At 46.2% G+C, this 16,183-nt stretch overlaps 1 protein-coding gene across 3 annotated transcripts in view; it reads left to right on the forward strand.

Moving 5' to 3' along the window:
* Positions 1–1,368: 1,368 nt before the first annotated feature.
* Positions 1,369–16,183, forward strand: part of SATB2 (SATB homeobox 2) — a 190,936-nt gene continuing 176,121 nt past the window's right edge. The window contains exons 1-3 of one of the 3 annotated variants that reach the window (XM_036254224.1): positions 1,369–1,373; positions 5,065–5,144; positions 9,529–9,756. In XM_036254224.1, coding sequence (XP_036110117.1) covers positions 9,588–9,756 — 169 coding nt within the window. In that variant the 5' untranslated portion in view covers positions 1,369–1,373; positions 5,065–5,144; positions 9,529–9,587. Of the gene's footprint in view, positions 1,374–5,064; positions 5,145–7,503; positions 8,265–9,528; positions 9,757–16,183 lie in introns of those variants that run through there. The other 2 variants (XM_036254225.1, XM_036254226.1) reach the window with 2 other exon arrangements.

A 16,183-nucleotide genomic window follows, 5' to 3' on the forward strand; every position in this document is an offset into this window, starting at 1 on the left:
TAAAGCCATACTTTCAAGAGGATCAGTAAATAAAGGCAAACATTAAGAATGCATTATAGTATAGAAGTCTCTACTGAATACAACAAATATCACTGCAATCTAGGAGTGGAAGTAAAAATGTAGTGAAAATTAATTAAAATGCCAACTATTAGGGACGCACTACATATGGACTTTATCACATCCGAAAGGAAAAATCTTTAGATACCCCCTCTTATATACCTGTATTGTGAGGCTTGAATTGTTGTCAACATTTTCCTCCTCTGAAATAACAACAGTTCACCCTTCAAAACTCTTAACTACAGAACGACAATGATGATTGCTCTCCAGCCAAAGGACTTTTGAAACAAACAACGTCTTTCACACGCTCACACTTGCACACCACACACAGTCACACACACAGTCGCCGGTTTTTTAAAAAACGTTGCTTCTGAATGAGAGATAGATGAGGAGGGAGGGAGGAAAAGAGAGGAGAGAGAGAGAGAGAGAAGAGGGAGCAAGACTGGGAAATTCGAGTTTAGGTAACCAACAAACCCAATTACTAGGCTTTATTGATACTAAAAGGAAAAGTTGCCCTCGTAAAATTTCTCTAAGCTTATTAATTATTTAAATCAGTCCCAGGGCTGGACGAGCGACGCCACAGGCACCCGCTATCGGCTCCTGGAGGTGAGCAGACGGCGTCCGCTCGGTACTGGGCACTGGGCACCCGGGGCCGATACCGGCGCAGCGCGCGAAGGTGAGCCACTTGGCAGGGGAGTCGGGCCTGGCTCGCTTGGAGAAAGCTCCGCGTGGCCTACGGGTATTGGAATTTAGAAACAAACAGGTCACAGCCAATGACAAGGATGTAGGTGAACAGGCCAGGCGGACAGCGAGCGTCGGAAATCAGCGGGAAGGCTACATTGCTCCCTCCAGGGCTCGCGACAAACCGGTCGCCCTGCAAGAGTGTGGCCACTGTCCACTGGGCGGAGGACCGCTCAGGCGTCCAGGACTCGCTCCTGTTTTGTGTGGGGCTGGGAACTTTGTAACTGAGTGGACCCCAGGTGAATTTACACCTTTCTGGGTCGTTGTCCCTTTCAATAGCTGACAGTCCCAAAATGTGTGTGTGTGTGTGGTGGGGCGTGGGCGCCCGTGTAAACAGTGGATTTATTTAAAATAAACCCCCAATCTACCTACTGAAGTACTCTAAGCCCGACGTGGGGGCTCTCGAGTCCTGAAGTAGCGCCGGAGCAGCGCGAGGTGATGCCTAGTTCAGCAGAGCTTGACCGCAGGGCCTGGAGGCCAGGCACCGTGGGGTGGGGCAAGACTCAGCCCCAGGACACTGTTGTCACAGCCACCTGGGCCTTAGCCCGAGGGTCAAACCTTGACGGACTAAGAGGGTGTGGCGGGGCTTCGTGAGACCGAGAGAACAGGCGAGTCGCAAGCCTAGGAAGACCTTTATGTTCCCCGCCACTCCGGACGGGTTTAACCGCCGAACAGACCAACAACCTGCTTCGTCTTCGGTCCCAGTAAGTGCCTGCGACCTTGGGTCCCACCGCAGGCTTTCTCGCTCTCTCGGGCGCGGTTCTAGGCTAGCGCTGGCCCAGAGTCGCAAAGCGGCTTAAGCTCGGGCCGCTTCGGACCCGGCTTTTTGGGCTCTCTGGTCGCTGCTAGGGTTGGGCGCAGAATTCGTCAGGCAGGCTGGCCTGTCTGGAGTTTGGGGTGCGGATGAGGTGCCGTGGCCTGGATTTCCAGGTGTACTTTTTACTGCAAGGGGTTGGGGCAAACTGAGGGCGCCGACGTTTTGTCTGCCCCGCACATTTTTGTGTTGGATGGTCTGGTTGTGTCCTAGGTCAGGGACCTGCCCATCCCCCGCCGCATGCTTCTCCCAAAGACTGGAGGCTACGCGGAAGGGTCGGCTCCGGGACTCAGCGGACTGAACAGGAGCCGCGGGGTTGGGCCGCAGCCCACGCGGTGGCGCTGTCGGGAGAAGACGCCTCTGCTCGGGTCTGGGACCCCGGCAGTGACCCGGGCTCGGGGGTGACAGAGCCGTGACGACGAGTCGAGGCCGTGGGGTTCCTCGGCACCATCTTGGGCCCGGGGATTGGAGATGGGACTGGTCCCTCTCCACCTTGCTCAGTGTTTCCTGACAGAAAACGCAGCGGATCTGGAGCGTGACTCCGGTTCCTACCCGGTCGCCCGAGTTGGGGGCGGGGAGGCAGCGGCCGCTTCTTTGGCGTTTCGTTTTCTTTCCCACTTTGCCTCCTTATTCTGGCCGTTTAAAAGTCGATCTCTATTTGTAAAAAACTAGTTTAGCAGTCATTCTGTCGGTGCGCTGCTGCAGAAGGAGATCTAGCTATTAAACTCCTGACACTTGAAAGATTGAAGGGACCCGGGAGTCCCGTGGGCGTTATTCTGTGTCGCTGGAGTTGTGCTCGGAGCCCGCAGGCACTCCGCCTTCCCGGGCCTCGCAGCCCGCGGCCGCGGCGAAGCACTTCCACACCTTAGACCCAAAGGCTCCCCTAGCTCCGAAACCTGTCCCTTCCTTTCCTCGCTCAGGCAGGCAGTGCTCATCCTCGACGCTCTCTCATCCCCTCCATCTGGGACTCCGAAGACCGACCCTTCGCGCGTCCCCTCTCGCCCTCTGGGCCTCTGCCTTGTCTGTTCCCCTGACTCCCTGGGTCCTTTGGCCTCCTGAGTGCTCGGCTCACAGTCTAACTGGGATTAATTGCCCACCACCCCCTCCCCAATTAATCGTCTGCCTGGGATTGATCTCTGTCCAGGCCGCAGGGCTCGTTCTTTTGAAGACAGGAGGAGGACCTCCACCGCCCCTACCTTAGGCGGCCCGACGGCTTCTCACCGCTCCGCCCCCGCCCAGGCCCGCTGAGCCGCTGCGGGAGCCAGGAGTAATTTATCTTTGCCTGGCGCGGGTTGGGATTTGTCCAGCTCTGATGCCAACGAGGAAAGCGTGCGGATAACGAAGTAAGTGTCCCCCGCCCCCTGCGCTCAGGTCAGTCCCCAGACACCCCACCGCAGTCTGGGAAAGGGCTCGAGCCCACCCTAGTCGATCTGGCCTTTTAGGCTTGTTCTCCTCGGGTCCTTCTGGCCCCAGGCCCTCGTCCACTTGGCGCATCCAATTGCCAATCCAGGCCCCGCGCAGTTAAGTGGTCTGCGAAAATGTTGGTCGCCCAACTCTCCCCAGACAGTTCTCGGCGGAAATTGGCTTCAGAGCTGGCGTTGGGTTCGTGTGAATGAAATAGTTCCCTCCCGCCCTTCTCTTGCCCCCCTTCCGTCCCCCCCCCCCCCAGCAGAGCAAGCCCTGGGCGGGGTGGTGGTGTGGGAGTGGGGTAGAGACAGGCGGGTGTGGGTACCTAGGAACCGTCGAAGGGTTTTGATGCTGACGGATCTCATACTCCCCCTCCCCTCCCCACCCCAACCAGCGTGCTTGCGGGAGTAGTGGGGAAACGCGGCACAACTTTCCTGTGTTCTCTAAGAGGCAGCACAGGGCCGGGAGGGCCTCTTTGCCTGATGACCCGACTTGAAATCTAGAGAGCCTGGTTACGGATGCTGGACCTCCAGAGGCCCACGTGGCTTAGCAGAGAGCAGGAGTCGTACGCTTGGCACTGGCGCCTTTTGCCCGGACGTTTGGGCCTAGGCCGTCGGGTTCGGGCACTGGGGAAAGAAGGATGGCCAGAGTCGTGAGCTACCACGGCTAAACTTCAGTGTCAGGAGACAGAAATCAAGAAATGTTGTCATTAAAAAATGCAGGCCATAAAAGAAAGGAGAAGGCCTGAAAAGAGCTAGAGAGAAAAGGGGAGAACGTGGAAATAAGAAAAAACATGCATATTTAAGCCCAGCGTATAAAGATCCGTTGATTTTTTAAAATAACAAATCTCAGTGATTATGAAAGACTGGCGACCTTTGACTAAATGACATGAAAAAAATTGGGGGTGGAAGGAGGGGGGACTGAGTAGATTTCAGACAAAAACGTCAGTGAGAAGCAAGCTGAGAGATAAAAATGTCCCTCCTAATGTGAACTTTATGCTTTGAGTACTGCAGCAAACTGTCAGATAATGCACAAAAAAATGCATTTTGGGTCAAATAAAATTTTTCAAAGTAATTGAAACCAATTCTTTCCTTTACTATGATTTTGTTTTTAAACTGTTCGGAAATAAATCACTTGAGGAATACGAAATGAAACCAAACAAAACTTTTGAATCATCATAATTTATTTACTGTTTTAAAAAGTAGAAAATCCTAGTGAAAGGTAAAAATATTATTTAAAATTTCTTATTGTCAAAATTAAACATGCTGAAAATAATTGCTCACTTCGGCTGAAATGAGGTCAATATGAAAATTGTGCAGTAAAAAGCTTATGCAATTGGAAACATAAAAGCTTTTATTAGGGACAGAAAAAAACACACACGGGGCATATATCACAAAACTTCTTAAGAGAGTACTCCTTTTTAAAATCAAAATAAATTTGTAAAATGTGTTACTAAATATAAGTCTACATTCAAAATACATTTCTGGTAATAATTCATACTATTCAACATTTCCCTCTGTGTTAAATGTAATTTCAAATATTTTGAGCTCTTTTGCCTAAAATAATAGATTTGTTCACTATCAAAAACGGACAGGAACCTCCAATAAAGAGAAAATCAATGAATTTAAAGGGTGTGCAATCTGAAAAAACAAACTAGCCACAATGTACATTTAATTGTACTTAATTGTATATTTTATTTAAATCGCCCTTCTCGGAGGTTTAATAATTTAGAATCAATAGTTCCCTTCAAAAACATAATAAAATATTTACACTTTATAAAATATTAACCGATTAACAATACGGCTGTGTTGTTTATGAAAGTGTAACTGAAGTACTATAATCGTGCTGTTGACATAGCCTGTGAGGCTAGAGAAGTGATCCTTCGAAAAATGTAAATGATCTTCAAACAGTGGTGTTTATAAAATAGCTCATTAATGACTTAAGACTGAATAGCTCCAACCATTCGCATCATCAGATATAATAATAGTGACGAATCAGACAGGAAAGATCCTGGCTAAACCACTTGCATTTTTTCCCCCCAGAAGTACTGCAGACCTAATACCACCAATTCTTCTAAGTTCCCTGGACATTGATCCGGAGGAGGATTCTGCAGTTCAATACCAAGGTAAGGAAAGAAATAGCATTATTATCGTTGTTGAGATAGTAAGAAGAAATGCGCCTTTCCCCATTTTGAAAACGGGCTCAAACTTTGACAGTGGAGGGTGGTTTCTGCAACATCCCCTTCCCATTCCGATGTGATAGCATATATAAAGAAGAAAGTTTGTCGATCAAACTTACAGTTTGTTTCTTTGCAGCCAAAAAACCCTTTCAGCTACCACGAGTTGATTTACTTGAGCCACTTTTTTTCTCACAGACTTGAATTGTACATTTTCTCTAACTGGTTCATGGGGGGTGAGGGGGCGGGAGCAGGAGGGGGTTTCAGGAATAAAATTCAGAGAAAAGAAAATGCTGTCTAAAACTCCCTGGGTGGCTCCCCGAAGGTTTACTGTTCGGCGGTCTTCCTTTCTCCGCTGGGCTTCGATCGCCTCCGGAGTCACCCGGCTTTTTTGAAACTTGGTAGGAAGCGCCTGGGTGCGGGGTTCTCCGGAATCTGGGCGCTGAGACTCAGGCCAGGGGCAAGTTTCACTACTAGGACCCTTTCTGCTCCAGAGGACCCCCCGCCTCCCAGGCCCCTACTTTTTAGGGGATGGCCACGCACACGCCGCCCACCGGATGGGTCCGATGAGTGGACTTCGGCTTGGCCCAGGACTAGGCTGACACGACTTCCCGCTGCGGTTGCACCCGTTCAGAATTTCCAGAACTGCCCCATGAAAGCGTTTCCCGAAACCGAATTTAGTTTGGCCCTCTGGCGCCGCCGTACAGTCAACACTTCTTAAGGGGGACCCGCGGCTCTGGCTGTGAGGTGGTGGGGAGTCCTCAGGGTCCTGGGGATAAGGAAGGAGAGCGAAGGTGTGCAGGAGGGACTGGAGGTTCGGCCAGCTGAGGGGGCTTCACCGGCCTCAAGGCAAGCGGGGACGCGTCCACATTTTCCGCCCCAGATCGCGACCGCAAGTGTCAGCCGGCGCACTAGGCGTCTTGCGGGGGCCGCGGTTCCTGTCCACGTGCTTTTCTTTAAGGAGGTCGCGCGCCCAAGTGGGACCCCACGGACAAAAGCGCGGTCGGAGCCTGGCCTGCTCGGCGAATGCCCGTGCCACCTTAAATGAACACCGCGGCCGGAGCCGGGCTACGGCCCGCTGCTGCCGCGGGAGTCGGCAAAAGTTTGTGGCTCAGTTGCGTCTTCACTGGACCTGCTGGAGACGCCCCCACGCGGCCCCCCAGGGACAGAGAGGCTAGGTCCTCACCGCACAACTCTGCCGGCGCTCGCAGCCCAGGGACTGAGCCGTTTGGGGTCCCAGGAGTCCCAGCCCCGCAGCCGAAGGACAGGCAGTCCCACCGCCCTCGCCGCCACCTCGGCACGGCCTCCAGGCGGCTCAGGCTGCACTGCTGGAGATGTCGCCGGCGCTGCGAGCGCTCCAGGGACTTCATCCAGGGATGCTGCCCGCTCTGCGCCCCGCACACAGCTCTCTCTCCTGTGCCACCCAAAGATCCGCAGGCAGTGCTGGTGCTCCTGCTATTTGGGGCACCCGGGCTATTGTTCTGGACCCGCGATCGTGCCAGCTCTAAGGGAGAAGCGGCCTTCCCCGCGCGTGCAGCGGTGCGGCGGTGCGGCGGGCCCGGACGGCCAGCTTCGCGCGGAGGGGGAGCTCGCAGGCACCGAGAAAAGTTGTTCCGAGGGGCGGAGGCGGTGGGTGGTGGGCGGAGGCGGTGGGTGGGGGAGGCGATAGCCCTCCTATCTCCAGAGTCGAAAGTACTCGGCGCAGTTAGCAGAGCCCGGAGCCTAGGCAGCCGAGGCTGCGTCCTGCGCGCGCGCGCGGGTCTGAGCCTCGGGAAGACCAGGCAACCTAGCGCCAGCCTTGTCGCTGTCGCCCCAGCGCCGGGACGAGTGCGCCTAGGGGTGGGCGAGGCGACCGCACCCTGGACCCGCCGCGAGGAGGAAGAGGAGGAGCAGACCTCGGGCCCCGGCGCCCGCTGGCACCCGGGAGCACCGACCGCTCGCGCGGCACTCGGTTCTCTGTCATAGGTCTTCCATATCCCCCCGCGCGCGGTCCTCGCCACACCGCTTTCCCACCGCAGACTCTCCTTTTCCTCCTTCTCCCTCTTCCCTGCCTCCCACCCGCCTCTCGCCAGTCCCTCTACCTCCTCCGCAGCCCCGCCGCTGTTGGGTCGCCCGGCTCACAGCGATTGATTGATTGATGTTTAATTTCCTGCCAGGCGGGGCCCCCCTCCCCCGACAACCTCCCCAGCCCTCCTCCCCGCCCCCCACTCTCCTTCTTCACTGCGGTGGACCAGTCTGGCTTGGGTTTAGATCTTTCCCCCCCAACTCCCATCCCGAAATAATACAGAGATTTCCCCTACCCCCACCCAAAATTATTATTTTGAAGGCGCTAGATCTGGGGACGGAAAGGGGGAGGGGGAGAAATCGGAAACCGAGGACAACCCAAAAGGACTCACTTTGCCTGATGACTCAACGCAACTAATAATCATCTCCCTCTCAGTGTGTCTCTCTCTGCGGCTTGTCAGTGAGTCTGGCTCCGGCTGCTGGCGGCGGCGGCCTAGAGGGGAGAGGCTGGAGGTGACAGCTTGGGCGGCCGCCGCGTTCTCTCCAGCGCGCGGTCCGGGGTCCCTGCGCCTTCTCGGCTCTGGGTGGCACCGGCCGTACGACTCCGGCTGCGCCTCCTCGCGAGCTAGCAGCCTTGCGAAGCGGCAGCCCCGACCTGCCTCCTCTGCCTTCCAGTTCTCAGCCCTTTCTCTCCAGAACGGGTCTCCTTCCCGAAGGTGTGAAGAAGGGCTTTTTTCTGCCTCCTCTCTTCTCCCCTCCTCTGCTGTCCCCTCCCCCGCTCGCTCGAGTGCCCCTTTGGAGGAGCCCTCCTTTCCCTCTACTCCTCCCCCTCCCCCTTCCCCCCCAATCATCATCATCATAACAACCATCTCCGCACTAGAAGACACCCTGACCCAGGACCGTAAACGTTAGGACCTGGGGAAGAGGAAAGGGGAAGAAGTAAAGAGAAAGGAAGACTAGGCGAACACTGCAAAGCAAAGCACCAGAAACTTTCCACCCTGGATTCTCTACTTTTGCTCCATGGACAGAGCCCCAGCCAGCCAAGTTACAGACAGACCGTGAGCAGTAAGTACGTAGGGCGAGGGCTTCCGCGCTGCGCTCGGGAGTTAGGGGAAACCCCGGGTCCGGCTAAATTCTCTCCCTGCAGCTTTCACCGTCCGGGGCAGCCGAGCCGGGGGAGTGCGGGCAAAATCTTTGCCCACGGTCCTCCGGTTCTGTCTTGCGTCTCTTGCATCTCTTCTCTCACCTCCTCACTGCCACCCCCACCTTTTCTTCTTGAGCCGTGGAGAAGCAGCTTCTCCCCTGGCGAGAGCGCCGGAGAGGATTCCCAGCGCACTTTGTTGTGCCGGGCTCCTGCTTCTCCGGGATGTTAGTGACAGAGTGAGTGCCTTTTCATCAGGTGTTTCCCCGTCCTCTGCCGCCCCCCAGAAATCCAGGGGTGCTGAGATCTGCGGGTTCCACGAGGAGAGCGCTGCCAGCCAAGCGACCCAGAGGAAAACTTTTAGGAGATATTTAAAAATTGGGTTTGATAAAGGCTACTGCTGCACCAAATGATTTAAATGCTTTTTTTATTTTTTGTTTTTTGGGTTTTATGCTGAAGAGCTTAAAAAACCACTTAGGATCATATGAAGATAAGAACGTCCCAAAATAAAAACAAGTGTAGCCCCCGCCCTTGTGATGAAGGTTATTCTGGAGGTTATTCTGATGAATACCTCCAAATAGTTCTGGATGCTTATTACTGTGAATTAGCGTCGATTTTGTGCAAAGTATGTGTGTGCCTCAAGACCAGCTAAATAAAGGTAAAACGCAGGGATTCAACGGGTCCTTTTGCCAGGCCTTTGGCTCATGCCCCGCCATTAACAGCGCATTCATCTTGTGGTTCATTTGGTTTCTTGTAGACTTGTGTTCATCCCTCACCCCTTCCTTGAGTCAGTGAGATGTTCTTTTATGAAGTTCACGTCTTCCACAACCCAGACCCCCAGACGGTGAAGCTGTCGCACCCGGGAATAGTTCAGGCCAACCTGTTCCAATGGACCTGCCACTTCTGGGTGCTCCTGGGTGCGGGGCTCCGACGTTGTCACTGAGGGCTAATTCCTGGGGTCAGCGACTGGGTAGAGTCGCAGCACTCCACGCTTTGGGCTTCCTTTGGGCAGCTCGGTGTAAGGTTGGGACCGTCTTCTCGGCTCGGGCCCCTCGGGCAGCGTGGGAGGAAGTTTGTGTGGCTGTGGTGCGTCGCTTTGCCACTGGCCTGAACGTCTATCACGTGTGTGAGCGGTTTTCCCTCTTTTTTTCTTCCCTCCCCTTTCCCTCCCCCCCACCCCCTCCCTAGGTCCCTGCGCGTTTTATTGCGACCTGCCGGTGGGAACTTTGTCTCCGAGTCGGAGCAGCATGGAGCGGCGGAGCGAAAGCCCGTGTCTGCGGGACAGCCCCGACCGGCGCAGCGGCAGCCCCGACGTCAAGGGGCCTCCCCCGGTGAAGGTGGCTCGGCTGGAGCAGAACGGCAGCCCCATGGGAGCCCGCGGGAGGCCCAACGGCGCCGTGGCCAAGGCCGTGGGAGGTAACAGCCCCCAGCAAGGAGGCGCGCGCAGCCCGCGGCCCGGTGATAATGGCCCGGGTGTCAGAGTTCAGGTTGATTAGGCTCTGCGCGGTGTAGGATTACAGGAAGTGAATTCCAGGTTGCCAAATAATGCCCCCGTCGCCTCTCATCTGTAACTGGTAGCTTCATCTCGAGTTAAAACAAGAAAGTGGTTTACCCAGAGGGTGGCATTTTTTGGGCACTTTGCCACTGTGTGCTGAGGTGTTGGCAGGTTTATGTCACAGCCAGCTAACTGTTTCTAGATTTTCCTAGAGAGCTTTTTAGTGATTTAACTCTTTTGCATTGACTCAGAGTATCTGGTGTAGGGATGAAGTTCAGGTGCGTTCGCTTTTGTGGACTAGTTAATTCAATGATCGGTCTAGTACAGGAGCAAGAAGGTTGTTACTTTGTAGTTAGGATAGTGCTTTGAGACAAATGACTAACAACTGGGAATATTTCCTGCCACATTTCAAGTGTGAAATAAAGAATCATGAATCTATCAGGCCCTTAGAGGCTTTAATGCTACTGTTTCCTGAAGAGTTTAAAGTCATATGGGTTTGTAACTTTGTTAGAAATTATAGCACAACAGGTAAAAATAGCATAGTAGCCTTATTGGCTGCTATGCTGTTTTCCTCCCCAAGAATTTAATATTATTTAAAGATAATCTTTTATAGTTTCTCTTTTTTCCTACTTAAACAACTACTTTCTTTTAAAGTGGTTAGGAAAAGCAATTTTATAAAATGAAATGCAAGAAATTGAAACATTATTCAAATGTTTATATACCTTTTGCCAGTTTTTAAAAATTTTTTTAGAAATAAACTGTATAATTCTACATGGTATGCAGTTAAATTGTGTTTGGGATAAATCACTAGTTTAACTTTTTTTGCCTCTAAAGTTTTTCTTTGTCCTAAAAATTTCAGCAGTAGCCTATTTAATTCTTTACATTAGCCTGCCTGTAATGATACAAAACCCTAGCGAAATAGTGATAAGCTCCAACCCCACGTTCTAAATAGCCTAGTATGTGTTTTGAAGTAAATACTTAACATGTCCACTTCCTTTTAAAGAATTAAAAACCGGCATTTTATAAAGTAACACGCTTTTATTTTAACTTATTTTCCTATTACTGTCTTTATGGTAGACATTCAGGATGATTTGCTTTAGTTCTATATATTAATCATCGCCCTTGAGAATCACTCATTCTACCAGTTTTTAAAGCTTTAAGAAATTACTTGGCTATAGAGTGTAGCTTATATATCTTTCTTTTTAGGGGCTTGAAGACAGACTTTAGTGAAGCAAAAGAAAACTTGCTAGTTCTTTTAAAAATGGTATTTATTAATGTGGTATCTTGAAACTGGAGCAATAACTTTAGAAGTTTCATATCCTTTTTTAGTATATGCATGTAAGAAAGAAAAATATAGAGTGAATATGTTGGAACTAAATGTGAGATGATATGATATGTACTAATAATGTTTGATTAAAATACCTTTAGAAATCCTTGAAGGAGATGTGTTCTTAAAGTGGCCTTACACATAAAGAAAATACTTAGACTTGAAAGTTTGATTTCTTCCTGAAAACCTAATAAAATTCACTAAATTGAGAAAAATTTCTAAGTCTATTAGAATATAATTGTTAACAATCTTGCTTCCCTAAAACAAGTTTTATTTATATCATACTGAACTAGGAAAGAAACTGCTCAGTTTTGATGACCAGGGCTATCTTTAGTGTGAAATAGTTGCTTTTCATATTTTCTGGGACTATAATTCACATTTGACTACTTATGATAAATTTGATATAAACTAAAATTATTAAGTCTCGGTAATGAATAATAGATTTGTTTCAACAAACTACTTTTGCCACTTTTTTGTAGCTTTAACCTCATTTAGTAATAGCAAAGGTCTTATTAGCTGCTTCCCAAACTGAAAATAAAGATGACATTATATTGTTTCAACAATTACCATTTATAATACTTAATAGTAAAGTGGTTAAAATAGTTTACACATGGTGGATTTTTAAAGATTTTTTTTTAAAAGAAATGTTTTACTCTATATAGCATAATAGGTTGGAAAGATTTTAATTTAGAAAGCTTTAAAATGTAACAACTGAGAACATAAAATTTTGATAATACAAAGTTTTCTTATTGAATGTAAATGATTACATTGGGGATTTAAGTTTATATACAGTAGTTTCCAAACATGCATTGAAATATTAATAATTTTATTTTTTGATAACTTTTAATCATGCATAGATTGGAGAAAAGCAAAGCTTTTAAAAGTGCACATTCTAAAATTTAAAAAATGTTTAAAATATATTTCTAGTTAGCAGTTTTTCATACTTGACTTTTTTTTGGAACATAGGGTAAATAAAAAATAGATTATATTCCTATCACCCTACCTCTTTTTGTTTAAATTTTCTTTATGAAGCAATATAATAGGCATAGACAACTACAAAAATATTTATAGCTCTGCATTTTAATGACCTTTTCAGACATATTACAGTCTTACAAATGTTGAAAAGATTGCTGTAATAATGACCATAATAATGTGTTTTAAAATTAGATCTCAAAATTTGGGAGGATGAATTTGTTAATCTTTAGTGATTTTAGGGGGCGCTCCCCCCTAAAAATAGCAGAAATTATTAAGTGAATTGGTTGCTCGATAAAATGGCAGTTTATCTTACTGTTTTTGTTAAACAGTGAGTGGAATAAATGTTTCTGAATGCATTGGTTGCAATAGTAAATTTTTTTGCTGTTCTACTTTTTTTAGAGAGAGGGTTTATTTTAGTGTCTGGATTTAACTCGTTGAGGTGGCAGATACACTGTCATAGTCTTCCAGGTTGAGTTTTAATAGGGGACTTAAAAGTTAGTGCATTGTTTACAATGTGGTTAGTTTTAGACAACTATAAGAAAGAGGTCAAATTTGCTTTATCTTTCCAACACTTTCTAGGATGTTTTTGCTCTTATCTAAGCAGAGCTTTAAAGCATGTATGTAATATAATATAAGTGCTCAGATGTGTATGACAGTCAACTTTTATAGGAGGTCCTCGGGGGAAAAAAAAGGCTAATATCTCTTTAAAAAACATATGAAGGCTGGGAGAGAGTTTAGAGCAAGCAAGAGCACTGTGGTGTTGACAGCTTTATATCCCTGCTGGGTAACATTCACTTACTAGAATTGGCGTCCCCTGTCAGCTAGTAATTCACTCCATAAGGATTTTGAAAAAGGATGATTAATGGTGGGGAAATTTATATTTGTAAAATTGGTGATTAAAATTTACAGATCTATTTGAAGATTTAGAAAAAGAAAAGATTATTAAAGATGACGAAAATAAGAATCAGATGATTCTTTTTACCACCATTAGCATAAGTACCTAAAATGTTCTGCTACATGTAATACTTCAGCCATGCAACCTACAGCATAAAATGAAAGTGATGCCAATCAAGTTTCCAGAGGAAGCAAGGCGTTCTGCTTTTCTCCTGGACTGCTGAAAGTCACTGGCCATTTGTGCTCTAATAGCAATAAATTATTGTGCTTCATTCATTGTTAACAGGAGCAGTTTCATTTTTTAATGTTTGGTTTAATGAAGAACTTTCAGACAGCTTTATTTAAACTGAATGAACAGTACTTGAGTATACCAGATGGTGTATTTGCTGATAGGAGGCATTAAACATCAGAAATCTTTTAGATATTTTTCATTTTACTGTGAATTTTGATGATTTTATTCGTGTTAAATGTTCTAGAGTTTAGGGGAAAATGTTTAAACACTGGGAATATCTTTTAGAGATCTTTGCTTTGGGGGGGGCAGCGAGTTACTTTAAAAAATAATTTAATTTTGTTAAAGAATCATCTGTTAAAGTTATCTTATGATTAGTTGACCAGAGGTAGACCTATTCTTCTTGCTATCAGGCTGCCCTTAAGAGAATGTAACTGTCTTGTTGCAAGGAGGAAAAAAAAAAGTATTTAATACACATTGATGTATCCATATAGGAAAGCAAATGTGATCATGATTGTTGGGCAGGGCCTCGTTTAGAGCTGAATATTGTCTACAACAACAGTTAGTCTAATTGTCTACATGTGGAACTTTTCCTTTTCCATTGAAAGTGAAGACATGCAGTTCAGGTTAGGTATAGTGAGCGTATTAGCAGTTGTAGAGAGACATTTTCCTTTTTGAAAGGAGTGCAGATATGAAAGAGTATAGAATACATATTGAAATGTATTAAATATTTGGAAATTTAGGAACATAGTGTCAACAAGGGAAAAATGGAGAAAACATTAAATTCATTTTAGCCAAGGGGTAAACACTATTATGTTTGTAGGGAAGACTCATGCTATTTCTTCAAAAGAGAAGAGATTGTATTTCTCTCTTCCACTCCACTTTTGTTTTTTTAAAAGAAGGGTTTAAGATCTTATAAATAGAATGAACTTAGGCTTTGGGGTCATCCAACAATCTAGCATGTCCTCTGTAGTTTTGCTGAGGTAGAAAAATAGCCCTTCTCTAAAGTGTTTTTAGTCCTTGGCCTGTTATTAAAATAAAGATATACTTGGTTAAAAAAAATATATGCAATGGAACATACACATTAAACAGAACATAGGGTATCCACCCCTCAAAGTCCTGAGCATAATTTGATGTTTCGAGTAATTTTGGAAGCCTTATGTTCCATCAGCAGAAACCCACTGACCATTACACATTCAAGATCATCCGTAGTGAGATGTGTGTGCGTGCTGAAACTGCATCGATGTCCCTTAAGGCATTTCGGTTCTTAGCCCCTGCAGAAAATAACATTATCATCCTTTCCCAGGGGTTGTGACTAGCAGAATCAGTCTCTACATCTTAGGTAGCCTGTGTTAAGTCTTCTTTCCTTTTTTGAACATATCTGTGGAGAAGGAAACAGACTGATCATCATTTATTAGATATCTAAGAATGTGAACGGATTATTTTAAGAATATGGAAATCTGTTTTATTGCAGGTAATTATTTGGTATATCTGGTAAGCAGTAAGTTTGGTGGTTACACTTTGATAATTTAAAACCCTTCTTTTAAAAAAAATAATGTAGTGTAGAAAGAGTTTATATGCATATATCAAAAAAGACATTAAATTAATAGGGCTAGGTGAATTTCAAATTTTATTATTTTCTTTGGTCTTTTTAGAGATTTTAGGTTTCTGTTGAGATGAAACTGACCCGTTTTCTCACCATTAAAAAAGTTTCTTACAACTAATAATTTCACATTTGGTGCATACAATATGTATATAGTTTGTTATATTTCAGGAAGCCAAACTTTATCCTACATAGCGTGTAAATATATAAAAAGTTCTTTATATTCTTTTATCTAATAAGTAGTCTTCTTAAAAACCTATAGAACTACGGTATGGTAACATAGACGTTTTTACTATCTTCCTTATATGAATGCTGAGATACAATGGCATTTTGGAACATATTTAAAGATGAAGCACTTGACAAAAGTTGTATGTGTAACAGTTTGTCAGTGAAAAGTGACAAGTGGGAAATGACAAATGAAATGTTGGCATCATCACTCTTTATTTTGATAAAAATGTCTCAATTTGCAGTGATATAATACTGTTTCATATTATTTCATGAGTTGTGTGAGATGCATAAGGGAAATTTAGATTTTGTGAACGGAAAATTAGCAGCCCAAACTCTCTTTTCAGAGGCTTTGGCAGCAAATTCCTCCTCCCCCAGCTCCCCAAGAATAAGAACAGCAGTGAAATGTTGGATCTAACCCATACATTTTAACTCATTATTCTGAGAAAGAAAGAAGAGAAAGAAAAGGAAGGAAGGAAGGAAGGAAGGAAGGAAGGAAGGAAGGAAGGAAGGAAGGAAGGAAGGAAGGAAGGAAAGGGAATGGTTTCACATAGGAGACCTTCATGCTTAGCTGGAAAAATGAATAAGAGAATTTGTCTTTTAGTTTTCATTCTTTGTAGCAATTTTAACACGAGTGATTTCTTTCTGCTGGCTTGGCTTGTATGGGCCTTTCTCACTTCCAATCACCACTGCTCTTTGGCATTTATTTAAGTTGCCAGTAAGGAGAGCTGTGCATTCCTTTTATCTTAAAGTGCAATAGAGATTTGAAAATGTCTATGTGTTAAAAATGGATTTTTATATACAAAGGATTCATCATCCTACTACTTACGGGTAATATGATAGATATTTCAAAGTCAAAGTAGACGGCCCTGAGTGGAATTGAGGTAGGAGTTAAAACAAAAGCCAGTTGAGGACTTACAGATTTCCAAAAAAGCACAGACGCAGCCTCTGTAGTGTGTTATTTTCCATTTTCTGAGGTCACATTGCTTCCCTTATTGTCAGTGATCAACCAAACATTTATTTTCTTCTTTTACATGAAAAAAGCCCCACAAGCACGTCATGCTGCACAGTGTTTATGTAAAAATGTTCCATGGT

This window comes from Molossus molossus, unplaced genomic scaffold, assembly GCF_014108415.1.
Source record: "Molossus molossus isolate mMolMol1 unplaced genomic scaffold, mMolMol1.p scaffold_m16_p_11, whole genome shotgun sequence".
Lineage (NCBI taxonomy): Eukaryota > Metazoa > Chordata > Mammalia > Chiroptera > Molossidae > Molossus > Molossus molossus.